This window comes from Cucurbita moschata, unplaced genomic scaffold (genome assembly GCF_002738365.1).
Source record: "Cucurbita moschata cultivar Rifu unplaced genomic scaffold, Cmos_1.0 Cmo_Scf00044, whole genome shotgun sequence".
In the NCBI taxonomy this organism is placed as follows: domain Eukaryota; kingdom Viridiplantae; phylum Streptophyta; class Magnoliopsida; order Cucurbitales; family Cucurbitaceae; genus Cucurbita; species Cucurbita moschata.
Window position 1 is genome coordinate 2898722 of NW_019268560.1, and position 18325 is coordinate 2917046.

General features: G+C 36.0%; 3 protein-coding genes and 1 pseudogene across 3 annotated transcripts; 1 reads left to right on the plus strand and 3 right to left on the minus strand.

Moving 5' to 3' along the window:
- Positions 1 to 2453: 2453 nt before the first annotated feature.
- On the minus strand, positions 2454 to 4570 carry LOC111434378 (non-classical arabinogalactan protein 31-like). Its single transcript, XM_023071839.1, has 3 exons — positions 4449 to 4570; positions 2992 to 3417; positions 2454 to 2904 (listed from the first exon to the last, which is right to left on the minus strand). Exons 2-3 carry the CDS (start codon positions 3395 to 3397, stop codon positions 2600 to 2602), a joined length of 711 nt encoding a protein of 236 aa, XP_022927607.1. The 5' UTR covers positions 3398 to 3417; positions 4449 to 4570; the 3' UTR covers positions 2454 to 2599.
- Positions 4571 to 4692: 122 nt separating this feature from the next.
- On the plus strand, positions 4693 to 7363 carry LOC111434377 (annotated as a pseudogene).
- A 979-nt stretch (positions 7364 to 8342) lies between these two features.
- LOC111434393 lies at positions 8343 to 9692 on the minus strand. The gene is made up of 3 exons (XM_023071858.1): positions 9408 to 9692; positions 9087 to 9318; positions 8343 to 8988 (listed from the first exon to the last, which is right to left on the minus strand). The coding sequence occupies exons 1-3, from the start codon at positions 9630 to 9632 to the stop codon at positions 8573 to 8575; spliced, it is 873 nt and encodes a 290-aa protein (XP_022927626.1). The 5' UTR covers positions 9633 to 9692; the 3' UTR covers positions 8343 to 8572.
- A 2905-nt stretch (positions 9693 to 12597) lies between these two features.
- On the minus strand, positions 12598 to 14986 carry LOC111434227 (L-type lectin-domain containing receptor kinase VII.1-like). Its single transcript, XM_023071625.1, has one exon. It carries the CDS (start codon positions 14822 to 14824, stop codon positions 12788 to 12790), a length of 2037 nt encoding a protein of 678 aa, XP_022927393.1. The 5' UTR covers positions 14825 to 14986; the 3' UTR covers positions 12598 to 12787.
- Between the last annotated feature and the right edge of the window lie 3339 nt (positions 14987 to 18325).

The window sequence follows — 18325 nt, forward strand, 5'->3', positions numbered from 1 at the left end:
AAACGTAGCCCCCAGGTAGCAAAATAATTTTAAATAATACACAAACATAAAATGCATATAAAAAACATACGATAACTCTATAAAACCTATGTAACACATAAATTACATGTCGTAATTTTAAAATATTTTAAACGGCTAAGGTTTTTTTTTTTAATTAAAGGATATTACTGAAACTATATTTATATAATTTAATTAAATAAAAATAGGAGGTTAATTTGATTTATGGAATTTAATTAAAATATCTTATGCTTAGTCACGCCTATTGGATGGAAAATATGGGGAATAAAGCTTCTCTGTCCTATTATTAAATTGAGTGGACAATAAGTGAGCAAAAATACCTACTGTTATTCTTTTTTAAATAAAACAATAGTTTAGTTTGTTTATTTTGTTTTTTTAATGTCATTGTGGTTTCTAGGTATATTGCAATAGTTATTTTTTAAATTACAGAAAAATAATTAAACAAAGTTATTCCCTTCAAAAATAAAACAAAAAGAGTTTGATTACTTAATATTTTTCATTAGACAACGTAATTTATTATTGTTAAAATGGAGACATTTTTTTCTTTTTTCAGAAAATAAATTGTAATCAATAAGTCCGATAAATTCTAAGCCCAAGCTACGAGCCTAGGGGAGAGAAGGATTTAGGCATCGACCTTGACTAGGTTAGCAGTTTGCTAATTAGGTGGCTGAACAAGATAAGGGTTAGCTCTATCTCAAACTAACCTACGATAAACTATAATGTTATGATTCATTAGAAGTATTAGAATATGTAGTTTATGTCTCTCATCTCTCGAAAAGTCTAAATTTACGGTTCGAGGCACGTGAAAGTGAAGTTAGGAGCATGGTTGCATATTCATAGCTATTAATTTGATTCAACTTCGGGGCATTTGAATTTTGAATTTGAGCTATATATATATATATAAATTATTTATTTATTTATTTATTGTTCGTGTGGCAGGAATCTTACCCCACGCTTTCTCTTTTTTCTTTATTTACTATCAATTTTTTAAATACGATAGAGAGAGAGAGAGAAGAGAGGTGAATCCAATTCTCTTCCAATTTTCAATGTTTTTTTTTTTTAAATAAAAATTGAAACTAAATGCTACAAAACGGAGAAGGGACCACGGTTGTTATACGGTGCGACACCTGTAGAGGATTATTATTTTGAGTGCCCATTTTGGATTCCATCTCAAAATGCGCCCGCTCCGCTCGCCACGCATTTGCTTTACCCTCGCCCCCACGGATCTCATTCATTCTTTCTATTCTACTTTTTTTTTTTTTTTTTTTAATAAACAATGAATTCAAATCGGTACACAACCAAAATTGACCGTTGAAGTGTAATCTATATTCCTAGTCTACATGTCACCATCGTTATGGTTAGTAGATATTACCTATTTTCTCACGGTTTTAAAACGTTTTCAAAAAGAAGTTTTCACTTTTTATAAGAAATGTTTCGTTCTCTCTAACAACTAAAGTGAGATCTTACAATCCACTCTCTCCCCCTGTAGGAACCTAGCATTTTTGCTGGCATATCATTCCGTGTCAAACTCTAATACCATTTGTAATGAGCTAAAACAAACAATATCGGTTAGCGGTAGGCTTGAGCCATTACACTTTTAAGATATTTACAAATGATTGTGTGACACTTACTCTCAGTACCGAGTAGGTCAGCCAATTCGAAATCGTGTCGCCTACGACCGGACGATATCATGCTCAATATTCTGACCCCATTTGATAAGAAGGTTTTCAAAACACAGATATAGAAAGATTTTCGAAAGAGAATTTGAAAATAAGATCGAAAGAAATGTTAACTATAAACGAGAAACTTTATTAAAAATTTAAAATATTTGTAAATTAAATATTGATTGGTTGGGAAAAAAATATTTTAAATATCTTTATTTTAAAGTTTAAGTGTATTATCCTAAGTTGTAATTTTATTATTAATTCAGCTAAATTACAAATAAAGAAAGTTGAAACTTGTTGTATCAATTTTAGGCATTGCAACCTTCCCAATATAAACTTGGAACAAATGTAACGAATTTTTTTTCTCCGTTAAACATAAATATTCAGTTACCGTTATTTTCTTTAAATTTATTATGGTTGGAAAAAGTTTAAAAACATTGATTTAAGATAAAGAAGACCGATTCCCGAGGAAGTATACTCGATATCATAAAATCCAACATTTGTAAAAAACTGTCAGCTTTGTTTCTTATTTATTTATTTATTTATTAATCTAGCAAAAATTTGAGGAGTTTCAAGAGGATAAAAATGACTAAAAATCATTTAAAATATAATTATGTAGCATCTTAATAATTAAAATAAATAAATAAAAACTATATAATATAATTGTTTTAATTAACTTCCAAATATTTAGCGTTCTTCATTTAACGGTCACACTTATTTGATTATATTAAAATTAAATTTCATGAAATCTAAGAACATTTATGAAAGTAGCAAATAAAATGTTTGAATGCATGGTTTTGTTGAAGTGTCGACTCCATTAGAACATCACAATAACCTAGAAAAGTGCAGGAATCCAAATACATCACATCAAAATCCCAGATATTACTAATCTACCCCCACACAGTCCCCACCTACGTTCAACGAGCGCAGGTAGGTTCAAAAGCCAATGGCCCAACATTGTAGAGCACAACCGGTTTCTTCTCGGCGTCCGTGAATGCCTTTGCTGGCTTCAACTCCGCCCCGTCCTCTCCGCCATTCATTTTCGACATCTTATTGCAGCTGCTGTCCGGCGACTTCACCAGATAAACCTTGCACCGATGGAATGCGTAGCTCGTTACGTTCTTCGGCGCTGCCAGCCGGAAGTACCCATTCTTGTCAGTAGTGGCGGTTTCCATCGTTGGAGCGTATTTGGTGTTCTTGCATGACAGCTTAACTGTAGCACCTGCATTGCACAAAGGAAGAAGTCAGTTACAGTACTTTAACAGCTCCGTTAACGACGGTTAAAACTTTTGACGGTTTTGGAACTGACCGTTTAGGGGTTTAGCTCCAAGAAGAGTATCAACACCAGGATAATGGCAAGACTTGCAATAAACAACACCTTGGACTTCAACAAAGCTTCTTGGGATGTAGGTGGACCGTTTGGGTGGTTGAACCGGAGAGGGAACCGGAGCGTAGTGAGCCGGAGGGGGAGGTGCGTAAACAGGGGAAGGAGCAGGGGAATGTGAATGGTGATGGTAAATCGGAGACTGGCTCGGCGGGTGATGATGATGGTGGTGGTGGTGGTGATGGCTAGGGGCGGCTACTGGCACTGGGTAGTGACGGTCATCTGGCCTTGGTGCCAGAGTAGGGCTGCCGTGGCTTGCAGCCGCTTGGAATGCATTGAGGGCGCAGCCAAGCAGGAGGACAATGACAGCACCGGTAGCGACAGAACCCATTTGGAATACGAAGCTTGAAACATCAGCCACGACGGGATTATTATATATACAAAATCGGTGAGGGTTAATTGTACGATATGATTTAAAAATAATAAAGAAAAAACATTTCTAATTTAAATTGATATAATTATAATAAAAGTTGAATTGTCAGTGTTTCTAGACGACCGTGCCCCCCTTTCTATTGCATTTTTGGTCACCGGAAAATATGGGAAAATTTTTAGTATTCCAATACACCTCGTTAAATATATATACACAAATATATATTATGTTATTTTTCATTGTATATTTGAGTTTAAAATTAATATAATTAATTTAAAATTAAAAGTGAAAAAGACATGAATGGATAAAGTGGTGGTAACATGCAATGCAGCTGAAAGAGAGAGTTATGTTACGTGGCCTGATTTCAGACTCAATACACGTGGCAGAGCTTTGCTTCGTAGACACAAACCGTGTGCTGAATTTTACCAGTTTTTCTTGTAACTTTATAAATAAATGATTAAGCTTTTTGTTTAAAATTATAATGTATTAATTAGGCTCAAATTAATGATTATATATAGGTTTATCACTTAAAACCATAAATTATTATTATTATTATTATTTAATTTGCAATGGAATTAATTAAATTTGGTTCATAGATCCCAAAACAAGTATTTTTCTTGCACTCCACGGAAGTGAAAAGTCAATGCATTGGCAAATGCGTTACAAGGATCAACGGTCTGAATAGCTCCATTGAAATTCAATTAAAGATTACCGCCGTTGCAAGCAACTCAACGAGGTTGCATTTAATGCTTTTTTTTTTCTTTTTTTAAAGGAGGTGTAATTAATGCATAGGATCTTTTAAGTAATCGAGACTTCTTATTTAGATTCAATTCCGTACACACACAATTCATGCAAAGCCCATTTCGGCCCAATAAAACACTCAGGCCCAAACATTCAGACCCATTTGAAATATTTTATTTACTATTAAAAAAAAAACATAATTAAAACCCAATTTGAAAGGGTTCCACTTTTTGGAACCCTGAACCGAGGAAGGCGGGATGGGAGGCCGTACCAATCAAAGTGCCACGCTGGATCTTTATAATTCCGTATGATTGTGACACCTGGACTTTCCCCTTCACTTTTAGAGGGCATTAGGGCTCACAGCTTCATGCCGCCGCGCCGCAGTGGAACCCCTCCAAATAGCAACTTTATATAAAAAAAAATAAAATAAAATAAAAAGTTATAGGCTCCACGGGATGCCCGGAGAACCAACACCTCTTCGACTGCGTGCGAGCCACACTTGATCTTTTTTGTTTGTTTGTTCGTTTATTTTTTTCCATCTCAAGTAACATCTGTCATTCCCGAACGGTGAAGGAAAGCGAGCAAAAGATTCTAAGTTCACCCATTCCCTTTACGAATTATAAAACCCTTTGCGAACTGCAAAATTTCCTCAACGATTTTTTTCATGGTGTTTTGTTGCTGCAATGATATAGATATGGCTCCAATGGTGCCGGAGACTCCACCGTTTTGTTTATCTGCTGGTGAGTTTCTTCTTTATTTTCTCTCATAATCTTTTGTTTCCGTTTTTGGGTCATATACTGATTGCATTTTCTTGATTTTGCTTACGGTTCATTTTGTGTTCGAACAATGATTGTGGGTGTTGTTTATGTGAATCGACGGCTAATGTGATTATAAGTTTGTCCGTAGTATGGATTCGATTGTTTTCTTTTGCCTTGTTGATTCAATTTGTTTATTGGAATTCTGGTGTGGGATTTTCCAGACGTAGGAACGCGAGGTCGTTTGACTTCTTGAGGCCAACAGTGTAGGTTTGAAAAGAGGAAGAGGTTGTTCAGACAATGTGGCTGAGGGTTCGAGGGAGAGACTTCGACTTGGGTGCTCCGAGATTGAGAATTTCTCTTGGATTTTGATGGGATATCTTGGTTTTCAAGGGATTTTGGTTTCAATGGAGATGAGGTTATTGGTTGAGACGATCTTGTTCTTGATTGATCTTCACAGCTTTGATTAGCCCTCTCAAGCTTCCGCTAAACAAGAACAATTTCTGTTTCTATGTTCGTGTTGCGTCCTGTTTTCTTTATAGTAGGTGGGGTTTGTTGATTGAGAGTCTTGATTAGATTCTTTGTTTTTGAGCCTTTTGAAAGCCATGGAGGAAGATCCTAATTCTTGGCTAAGAAGAACCAAGTTTTCTCACACAATATGCTATCGTTTAGAGTCCTTACGATTGGCTTCCTTTCCTGCCGCCACTCACCCACCACTCAACTCAGTTGCACAATCAAGATCTCATGTTCTTAACAAGCAGAGGTCCTTGTCTCCGGCTCCGCCTCCACAAACTACACTTTCCGATGCATTTAAGAGTGCACGTACCGATCAGAAGCGGTTTTCAACGCCGCCGCCTCAGAGGAAGGCACCTGGAAAAGAGAAGGGTAGAAGACTATTTAGTAAAAAAGCCAAGGAGCGCAATTCCTTAAAGGAAGAGAAGTTAAAAGGCCTTCTGAGGCATTTTGCCTCATTTAAAGGCAATGGGAAGTCCAAGTTCAAGGAGTCTTCTTGGACAAGGTTTTTTGAGCACAATGGGGGGAAGGTCACCGCTGTCGAGGCTGTAGATGAATCGTCTATTGACCTGTCCAAGTTGAGTTTCGGGCATAAATTTGCTTTCGGAGCTCATAGTCGGCTTTACCATGGACTTTACGAAGATAACGTTGTTGCTGCTAAGATGATCAATCTTCCAGTCGATGACGAAAATGGAGAACTCGCAGGTCGCTTAAAAAAGCAGTTTGATAGGGAAGTAACCCTTTTATCTCGTCTCCGCCATCCCAACGTTATAAAGGTGAGCATCTTGCTCCTTGATTGATGACAAGTTCATCTGAATTACCTTTTCTTAGGTTAGTTTTGAGGTGTTTTTAATGTTTGTATGAGTTCCCAGTTGCTGCTTGAAAAGAAAAGTATCTGTGTTATGAATTATGCATGAACAGTATTGTATTTGTCATTGATTTACAGTTGGTAGCAGCCGTGAAAATGCCACCCGTTTATTGCATCATCACTGAGTATCTACCTCTGGGTTCCTTAAGGGCATATCTTCACAAACTTGAAAAAAAATCTCTCCCATTGCAAAAACTATTTGCTATTGCCTTGGACATTGCTCGTGGGATGGAATACATTCACTCACAAGGCGTCGTTCATCGGGATCTCAAACCTGAAAACGTTCTTATTGATGAAAACTTTTGTCTAAAGATTGCCGATTTCGGCATCGCTTGTGAGGAGGCACGTTGTGATACACTAGCAGAGGACCCTGGAACTTTTCGTTGGATGGCCCCCGAGATGATCAAACGTAAACCTTATGGAAGAAAGGTTGATATGTACAGCTTCGGACTCATCCTGTGGGAATTAGTAGCTGGAAAAATCCCTTATGAGGATATGACTCCCATCCAAGCAGCTTTTGCAGTTGTAGATAAGGTATTTTTATTGTTAAGCACCATCTTTTTATTTACCAACTTATCTGTTCTGTAACACTGTTGGGGCTGTATGGTTCAGAATATTAGACCGGCGATCCCGAGCGAGTGTCCTCCAGTGATGCAGGCGTTAATGGAGCAATGTTGGTCCACACAACCAGAAGAGAGGCCGGAGTTTTGGCAGGTGGTAAAAGTATTAGAGCAGCTTGAGAGTTGTGTTGGGGGAGATGGTGAAGTGTAGAGAGCAGAAGGGAAGTTGGGAAGATCACAAGAAAGGGTCTAAAGCAACATGGGTTGGTCCCCTCTTCATTCTCATAATTCTCTCACCTCCACACCTAAATTCATATGAATCTTTCTCTGTGCGCTTTTAGCTTTTCTTGAAAATATCATGTTGGCTCCCCAGGTTCATTGTAGATAAAAAGAAACAAAACTTTTGCAGTTTTTTTTGGTTCCTTCAATTGTTTCTGTTTCTAACATTCACATGACTGAAATGAATACGTTTCTGACGATATTTTTGGAATTCTCCTCTCAGAATTGTGAACTTATCTGTTCCTTTGCACTTTATTTCTCTTCCCTCTCCTCATCCAACTCTCTTGCTTTCTTACTTTCTACTCTTCAAATTTTTTGATCACATATCGTTCTCAGTCTCACCGTTTTAAAACGTGTCTCTACTAGAGAGAGGTTTCCACGTCTTAGTACGGAACATGCTTCGTCCTCTTCTCCTCTCCAACTGATGTGTGATCTCATAATCTACCCCCCTTGGGGGCCAGCGTTACCGAGTATCTATGAAGAATCCTTGTAAGATAGGATCTCACAATATACCCACCTTGAGGACCAACATTCTCGTTGTTACGCCACTTTGTGTCTTGGGAGAGGTTTCCACATCCTTTGTAAGGAATGTTTCATTTTCCTCTCCAACCGAGGATCTCACAATCCACCCTCCTTGGGGGCTTCGTTTCCCTCCCTGATGTGGAATCTCGCAATCGACCCCCCTTGGGGGCGTCAGTGTTTTCGCTGGCACACCGCTTGGTGGCTGGCTCTGATATTATTTATAACAGCCCAAGCTCATGCATGGTGTATGGCTCTAATACCATTTGTAACATCCAAAGCTCACCGCTACCGGATATTGTCCGCTTTGATCCGCTTCGTATCATCGTCAGGCTTACAATTTTAAAATCTCATAATGTATCTCTATGTAGTAAGGCGTGGATCTCTCACAATTTGTTACTCTTCTTGATCTCATTTTTTCTACGTTTCATAATGTATCTCTATGTAGTAAGGCGTTTAGCATTCAATTAAGACGTGACCTAAGACATTTAGAATGTTGGTGTGACGAGCATTAATAGAGATGCATACGTAGTAGGAGTGATATTGTTTCGTTCATCCTTACGTCGATTTTAAAACTATTAAACCTTAGGATTTAAATGTTTTAATAAGATTTTAAGAGACAAATTCTTTCCGACAGCGAGCACCCAACATTAATTATTGAGTCAGCCACATAAACCAAGAAACAATTCCATGTATCGATGTAACTCTAAATATAATTATACTATCCATACTTATTCTGGTAGGTTCTATTAGTCATGGATTCTGAATTTTATTTTCACATGCCAGCAGAGCACCAAAGTTTACATCTGAAAAACATTAAAAAATAAATAAATAAAAAGTGGAACAGTGGCCAATATACTAAAAAGGAAACTCTACGTTATATTATCTATCTTATAACAATTTAGACGACTTCAACAGCCGTCCGATTGGGCAATTTGTCGAGCAAATCAACGGTAAGCATCGAAGCTCTGGGCTTCGGAAGCCGACCAGACGAGTACCCAACCGAAACAAGAGGCATTGACATGGTCCTTTCACACGCACTCAGCCATTTAGTTTGCATGTATCTCTGTTTTCGCCATGGCCCCAAATGCATCTTCTTCTCCTTCATGCACTTTTTCGCAGCGCCGCACACTATTTTTATTACGCCCAGAAGTTTCTCCACTTTTCCCACAAAGATCTCCGGCAGCCGCCGTACCAGGCGGTTGTAGTCCTCGCTAGCTCGAGCCATTTCAAACTCTGCTCTCAAGTTTAGCTCAATTATGTACCTCACCTCCCCTTTCTTTGATTTGTGCACCACATCCAAAAATGTGTGTTCCCCTGAATCAATTTCAATGGAAAAAGCCCCAAAAGTTGAGAAATTTTGAAAAAATTTCCATAAATTTTCTTTTTCCATTTGTGTCTGTTTGTTCGTTTACCTGAGGGTATATGATGCGAGCTTCTCCACTTGGTCTTGCAAACGGCACTATCGTAGCCGGCGTTTCGAAGGTGACCGGAAATCTCCCTCATCAGGCAGCTCCGGCAGCCGGTCATTGCCAGAACGGATCTTCCACATCCACAGGCTCCTCCCGTCCCCTGTATTTCCTTAACTGCCTCCTTTGTGGCAGTTCTGATCTTTGATTCCAGAGAATTAGTCCGACATATCGTCGCCTGCATCACCATTACAGTACAAAGTTACAAACCCATTAACCTCAAATGTTTTCTTTTTAATTTAATTTAATTAAAAACAAAACACTCACTTGTAAGATCTGGTTTTGGGTCTCCCAAAAGCTCTTGCTTTCTTCCAAGCTCTCGCCATTTTCCTTTTCTTCATCATTTTCATCAAACGCCGTCGTTTCACTCTCTTGACTCTCTAAGCTGCTCCCAAATCCCTCCGCCGCTAACCCCTCGCCGTCGTCCAAAAACCCAAAAACCATGTCGGAAAAACTCGAAACCTCTGTTCCCCGGAAACTCCGGCCGGCCATTTTATAATTATGTGATTTTTCACACAGGTGTGGGTTGTGTAGAAAACTAACCGGAGGACTCCGTCATTATATACCAAATTATTCGGATCAAACCGGGTCTACCGTAAAACCGGGCAGATAAACGAGACGCCACGTACAGTTGGGCTCCACGTTGATGATGTGGCGTGGCCGAATTGAACATGGTCGAACAAACTAGTATACTGATCCCTCGTGGGCTTTAATAGACCGGACAGCGGGGATCCACGTCAGTTTGGACAGTGCAATAATGCCGATCCATTTAATCAACCTAATCCGGATATGCTCGAATATCCACCATTGCACCTTTTTTTGTTTTTTTTTTCTTCCATTTCCAATCATTATTATTTTTTTTAATACTTCCCCTCTATAATTTAAAAGTATATTAAAAAAATCGAAAAAGAAAAGAATTTACTTGTGGGGTATAAAAATAAAATAATAATAACAAAATAAAAAGCAACTTAAATTTCGTATAAAATATGGCAAAATTAAAATTGAAAAAAACTGGAGTTAGATCCAAAATGTTTTATAATTAATATTAATTTATTTGTGAAGAATAAATACAAATCATAAAGCGCTGAAATAAACCGAATAATACATATATAAATAAATGGATATATTTGTGGAATGGCGGGGCCAGGTTTTGTGAAAAAACAATTAGCGGGATGACATAAATAATTAAAAGCGACGCAGCAGATGGGATGCGAATTCTATCCTAAAATCATAATCCGGTAGGACTGGTGGGACCATCATTCTTGGACGTTTGATTGATTTAAACGTGGCTAAATCACGGACGTTGATCATGGAATTCTGGGACCCACCTGTTCCCTACCCGATTTTAATCATTGTACTTCTTTTTCTTTTTGCCATAATGGAGAATTGGGATCTTTGTAAATTGCTTAAGCCGACGTGGCAATTACGCGGCTCCTCGCCTCCGCCGTTGACGTTTCTTTGGCCGTTTCCCGCGCGTGGGACCCCACGCCCATGTTTCTATCCTTAAATCATTTGATTTTATCTATAAATTATAGTGTTTTTAGATTATTTTATGCGCCTGATCTCATACATTATCAATCATATATTAATTTAGAATATTTATATAATAGATTCCAACGTAAAATAAAATAAATAAAAGTTAAAACGGTAAATGAGATTTAAACATTTTCTTAATTTTGATTTAATATTCCACATATTATGGAAGCTTTTAGAAGTCGGTAGAAAAATAGACTATTCCAATAATTAATTTAATTATATATTAATCAAATATTAAATAGAACATGGATGATTAAAGATGGGTTTGAAAGTGATTAGTTTGATTTTTAAAGTTGTTAAAAAGTGATTAATTATTGTGTTAATGAGGATTAAAAAACGTCAATAAATATAATTAAAAGTTTGTATAAAACTGAAGTCTTCTAAAAGAAAAGCACTGGAACCTTCTTCTCTTGTCCCCGAAGCTTTTAGATGTTTGTGGAGAACAGACTGGAAATTGATGATTGATGTGAATTTTATATTTCTTTTATTTATTTATTTATTTATTAATATATTAAATGTTATTTTTCTATAACATGCTGTAAATATTAAAAACAAAAACTTATTTTATTATTTTAAGAATATTTAAATATATTTCACTGAAATAAATTAAAAGAGTAATAAAAGAAATCAATAATATTAACCATAAATTATGAAATTGGTGCAGACGGTTTTAGAAACCTAAGGGGATGGAGATCCAATATTAATATTAATATTAATAATTATGAAAAGAACGTTTACCTATGAACTCCATCGTCCAATTGTGGCTTATATTGGTACAGGCCGCCCTAAAATTTCATGTGGCCTCTGTTTTTCTTCTCTTTTTTGTTTTTATTTTTTATTTTTGCATGTGTTATGTTTGCTTCATTAAATGATAAATTCATTAAATTTTATAATATGTATTACAAAAATAATAATTAAATTAATAAAAGTGCCTTTAAATTTTCCATTTTATCTAAAGAAATATTTTTTAAATTTTAGAAAATGTATTAAGATTTTTTTTTTTTTTTTTTTTTTTTTATAATAGGAATTGGTATAAATTTATTTTATACGACACTCACAATTTACATATATTGATAATTAATATATAAATAACTAGATATTGATTACCCATACTTATTAATTTAATTTAGATATGTTAAATAAATGAAGTTAAAATTGCTAAAATTCTATTAAATAATGGGTCCTTGTTAGTATGAAACTTTGGTTTTTGCAAGCTTTTGTTAAAACATTTTCACGGGATTTATGCTCAATTTCTTTTCTAATCTCGACATAAAATAAATGTAATTGTCTTATTACTGCGTTTGTGTTTATTTTATAAATTTTAAAAACCCAAATTTGTGAAATATTTGGGTTTTTCTTTTCTTTTCTTATTTTCCCTCTCCTAAAATATAAAGTATACATGAACGATAAGTAAAATGAATTTTGATAAACCAATAAGATCGATGAACGATATACTTGATTTACTATAAAATGTACGTTACATAAATTGTGTAGACATATTATAAAAACTTTGAGGAGAAGACTAAGGAGGACAATATGTGTGAGTAGTGAGTTTGGGCTATTATAAACAGTATTAGAGGCAAACACCATGCGGTGTGCCAGCAAAAATGTTAGGTCTGAGGGGGTGAACACTAGGTGGTATGCAAGAGCGAGGAAATTGTGCTCTAAATGAGGGGTGGACACCGAGCGGTATGCCAGCGAAGGACGCTGGGCCTTGAAGAGAGAGATTGTGAGATCTCACGTCGATCGGAGAAATGAATGAATGTCAGGGAAGAAATTGAACCCCCAAAGAAGGATGAATTGTGAGATCGGGTCGGTTGGAGAGGGAAAAGGGCGTGAAACATCTTACTAATTACAATTACAGGTTTTAAAAATCTTCAGAAAATTCAAAATTAAAATTAAAATGAATATACTCGGAATATATTCAAATCCATCAAGTCCATAATTTGGGCCTCATAAGGCCCATATCCATGATTATGGGCATAGGTGGGCTACTGTGGAATCTTACAAACGGGCCGAAAGCCCAAAACAGTGTTTAGAAGTAGTTTGTTTATGTACACGATAAAAAGCAATAATCCATTACAAATGAGTTTCCAAGGCCAATGCCTTCCTCACCTGCCCACTACAATGGAATCGGACCAAGACAGGGAGGTTGAAGAAGACTGAAGAAAATCCTCAAATGTTGGATGTTTACGCCCAAAACCAACGCCAGAATCACACCACATTCCTTGCGACTTCAATCTTTCAAGCAAATAAGCATTCATGCTCTCACTCTCATTCTCATCCATCTCTATTTTTCCTTCCAAAACTTTCGCAATTTGCCTCATCTTCGGTCGAGCTTTCGGGTCTGGATGTACACATAACAATCCCAAATGCAACACTCTCTCGACTTCCTCCTCGTTCCACCCGCCCTTCTTCTTCAGTCGCTCGTCGACTGCTGCTGTGATCTCCCCCTCAACCGCCAATCGTCGAACCCAATCCACTAATGGTGGCTTCCCTTCCTCTATTGGCCTCCTCCCACACATTACTTCCAAAATCAAAACACCAAAACCAAACACGTCTGATTGTGTCGAGGCTCGTCCCGTTCGAATCAACTCGGGCGCTATATAGCCCATGGTGCCAACGATTCGAGTCGTGCTAGCTACTTGGTTGTGGCTATGGACTCGAGCCAAACCAAAATCTCCTAGTCTTCCATTCATGTCTTTGTCCAGCAATACATTGCTAGCTTTTATGTCCCTATGGAGGACCTTTGATTCCCATCCTTCGTGTAAATACAAGACCCCGGAAGCTACGTTTTTCAATACTCGAATTCGATCCTCGCAACTCAACATGTTTCTCTCGTCGCAATCAAATACCCATTTGTCTAAACTACCATTTTCCATGTAATCATAGACAAGTAAGAAATTCCCAGTCTCTTTCTTACACCAACCTTTCAAACTGACTAGATTTCTGTGCTTCAATCTCCCTATACTCGAAATTTCAGCTAAGAACTCTCGCATCCCGTCGTTTTCATGGGAAATTCGTTTCACTGCAACTTCCGAACCTCCCCCAGCCAAAACCCCTTTATGCACCTTCCCATTCCCTCCAATTCCGATGACATTTTCTTCTGCAAACCCTTTGGTTGCCGATTCGATTTCTTGATATGGAATTCGGTGTGGCCAATACTCCAATTCCCAGTCTTCCATTTCCGCTCTTGCCCTCGCTCTCCTCCGGTGGTCTGCAATCAAAATCCCCAAACTCGTAGCTATGAAGAAAACGAATAGGAATCCGCCGGCCGTCACTCCGGCGATGAACCACTTCGATTTAGTAATCGGGTCTTCTGGGAGGACGAAGGAAGGCAATCCAGCGGTAATCAAACTCTCGCTCAACGAAAAATTAGAGTTACTGAAACTCCAGGCTAAAATGTTGTGGCCTTGAACCAACTGCCCTGTAGAGCTCGTAAACCCCACATACATTTCGTCGGTGAAAACATGGGAGAGATTCAGAGAGGCGTTAATCAACGGCCGCCGTGGCCTCTTCATCCCCGCCGGAGCCATCGTAACATTCATCTGAAAATCGGAATAATCAATCCAGACTTGATAATTTTCGCCGCTATTAAGCCGGAACCTATTAAACGAGCCATCGTCGGACCAAAACCCAGCTTCTCTGGTAGCGGTAGACGTCAAGGAATTCAAGTCGATTCCCACATGATTGTCGTCGGGGTCATTGAATTCCTCATTATCAAACACATCGAATTCAATTCCAAAGACATGGTTATTAGGGTTCCCATTAAGGGTGAAGTTCAAAAACCCCAAATTCTGAGCGGAGGCAGTTCCGTGAATCCCAGTCTCCGGAACAAAGATAAAAACCAAGCCATGTCCGGGAAGGGTATCCCTGTAAGGGGCCATGGCGAAGATGAAAGAAGTGGAGAAAGAGTAGAGGCGGGAGGAATTGGGAGCCCTAGTGGGGATCTTGGAAGGGTACAGAGCGCGACCGATTGAGAAACTGGTTTGGTTGGTGAGGGCGAGGATGCGGGATTCAATGGTGGCGTTGCCGTAGAGGAAGACATCGGTGGAATTGAAGCCGTTGAAGACGAAATCAAGGGCGGATATGGAGCAGAAAAGAACGGGGAAAGAGAGGAGAAGAATTGGGAGTTTCAGAGCGGCCATGGGAGGAGCAGAGAAGAAACAGAGGAAGATGGAGAAAAAGGCACACGGTTAGAGATGGGCAGAATTTTGTTGGTCAACTATTAGGCTTCAAAACCCTGTACGACACCGACTCTCTTTTTACATCTAATCCAATCCACTTTTCTTAGCTTAAATTTCATTTTCAATTTTCTTAACTTTTTTTTTTTTTGTTCTTTAATTCTTAAGAAAAGAATAAAATGAACCCATTTCAAATTTCAATCTTTTTGGTCTTTGGCTTCCTTTGACTAAGGTAACTTTTACAATAATTGCTGACAATTGCACGAGTATTCATTACGTTCTAATTTTATAGGTAAGAGGTTGATTAAAAGAGCCGTCTCAATTAACTAATTAAGAAGAAGATTATAGGTTTATAATAAGGAATGACTACACTAGGGCCTAGTGTGGGGTAGCAAGAGAGGCTAGACAGTGACAATTCAAAGGTTGTCGCTGAGAATTTTGAGTCACATGGGAGAGAGGTCAAATGGCAATGTCATATTCCTGTTTAAATATAGCTCATACGCAAACATCTGATTAAGGAACACCAACCCTCATGAAGTTTCGGTAGAAAAAGGTTTTATGAAAAACAAAAAATAAAGTCACGAGAGCTTAATACTTAAATTGGACGATATCATACAAATATTCATGATGACATGTTTAGTACTTTACCTGAACTAGAAAAAGGCTTGAGACAAAATAATAATAATAATAATACAAGCAAACACGTGGGAAGTTTCATGAGTTAGGCATAATAGATATTATAAGTAGGTAAAGACCAAAAATAAAGGCGATATTATTAAAAAGAAAGGCCACAATTATTAAATAAGTAGATATTTTGAAAAAAAAATTTTGGTTAAAATAATTATTTCAAAAGTTCAGATACAAAAATATAAATTCTGAGAATTAAGGGACGTATTGGAATAAAAAAAAAGTTTTTTTTTTTTAATAAATAATGGGAAGAAATTTATTTTTTTCAGTTATTTAAAATAATTCAATAAATTTGGTCAAGATTGTTGAAGGATCTGGATGTTGTGTTTGTAAGAAAAATTAGCAATAAAAAAAACTTTAAATTCCAAATGAACAAACAGAAAAGACAAATACAGCTTAATTATGTAATTATAATATGCAAAGAGCTGCAAGCATTGAATTTTGTTTCAATTTTTCTAATTTATTTAAAATATTAGGTGTTTTTTGCCCTCCATATTAAAGGAAGGACCTCCTATTTATTATTTTACGTGTCATACAGGAAACGGCAATTGTCTCACGTGGACTTTTGAATTTTCAATTCCCAAATAAAGTTTCTTTTTAGTGAATTAGGTTGTATTTGAATTATTGATTTTTCAATTTAAATTTACTTACAACATAAAGAAGCGAAACATTTCTTATAAGGATGTAAAAATTTCTCTTACGTTTTAAAATCTTGAACGAAAATTTGTAAGAGAAATTTTAAAGAAGACAATCTCTATTAGCGGTGGACTTGAGTTGTTACAAATGGTATCAAAGTCATACATCCGGCCATGTGCTAGCAAGAATGTTTGACCCCCAACGTGATTGTGGGATATCACATTTGTTGCAAAGAGAAAGAAACATTTCGTATAAGGATGTAAAAACTTCTTCTCAATAGACACATTTTAAAACTATGAGACTGACGGCAATACGTAATGAACCAAAGCAGACAATATCTATTCATGATGAATTTAAATTGTTACAATATATCTAAAAAAAAATAGATGGTTTAAGAAAATAAAACTAAGGTTTTTAAAATTATAGGATTAAAAAAAATCATATTTAATATAATTTTAAACTCAACTTCATTTTACATTAAAAGTATATTAATGGTAATTAATTTTATTATTACGATATTAAAGGATAAACAAACTTACTCCATGGCCCACCAATGAGGGTGTAAGCTCGACATCATGTTTCTTTGACTCAAATTTATTTAAATATATCCGTAGAATAATGTCTTAATTTTCAAACAATTACATAAATATTCAATATATTTGATAAGACGAGCGAAATGAAAACAAGGAAAAAAAATATGGTAATAATGTTTAGATATTTTTAGATTTCAACTGGCAAAGGACATAAACCTTTATGACTATTTAATCGACCAAGTCAAACGAGTACAATAATTTTGAGGAAGAATTCTCACGCAACTCCAGCTAGTTTTACTAGGTGTAATACACGGGATTAGGTAGCACAGTATGTTAAGCTAACACTATACTGGTTTGCAATTTCCTTATTTGCAAACCTTAATTCGTCTCATCCTTCTGCTTGAATCGAAGCGGAACTGCAAGACGACTTCGTTATATTCTTAATTATGTTTCAGATTAGATAATTTTTTAGACATAAAATTCGAACCGAACCCAATATTTTTAATTCAATGTAGAAAAATATGAGCATATATTTCTTACATGGAGATATGAATTTTGATGGTGAAAAAATGTGAAGTTCCCAGCTGGACATGAGCGTGACATGTTCATATTGGATGTATTTTTTTTTTTCAATTAACATATATTAGATATTTAAAGTCAAAAGCAACCATACGTGGAATTGGAGCCATAGATTGTGACACTTTTTTAATATTTTTCTTTTTATTTGCCTCGGAACCTCCTTCCCCCAATTACATCGGAAAGAGATGACAATTTATCATCAATTTTAAAAAAAAAAAAACAAAAATTATGTCATTTTCATGATCTTAATCGATTTAATTTATTTTTAAGTGAATGTTAATGATTTATCAATTTAAAATATAGTAACATGATTATTGTTTAATTTTCTTTTGATTTCCATAACCATTTAATTAGAGGTTTTCAAATGAATTTAAAGTATTAATAAGTCAACCATTATCGTTAAATATGAGAAGAAAAATAGAAATATATAATTAATGGTATTTGAACACCAAAAAGATTGTGCCTCATTTAAATCTCTATAAATCTATAAATGAAAAAGAGGTTAGAATCGTTTGACCCATAAAAATTCAAACATTGAAGCCGTCAAAATTTTGTGCAAAAGTCAACACTTACGACTAAATTATGTTCTGTTCGTATATTAACAAGTTCATGCATATTAATTCAGGTTGTCCCACTATTTTTTTTTTCTAATAAATCGACAGGGTAAAATATTATTATTTTGTTAAAATAATACTATAAGCATTTAATGAATCCAACAAAATAGTATTGAGATATAAATATATAGATATTTCTAAAATACGAGTGTCATTTAATATTGTTACTATAGTTAATCAAAGTCAAGTAATTCAACGAAGTACAATTCAATCAATTAAGATAAATGTCATCGATTAAAATATCAAATATTTTAATCTTCAATACGTCTTTAAACTTCAAAAAAGTTGGAGATAGAAAAGAATAATAAAAATATTCCAAATTGTTGATTAATTAGCTATAGATCTTATTTATTGTAACCATCCATGCCCATAATTTAGAATTTGAATTCCATTGCATCTCCTATAACATGGTTAAG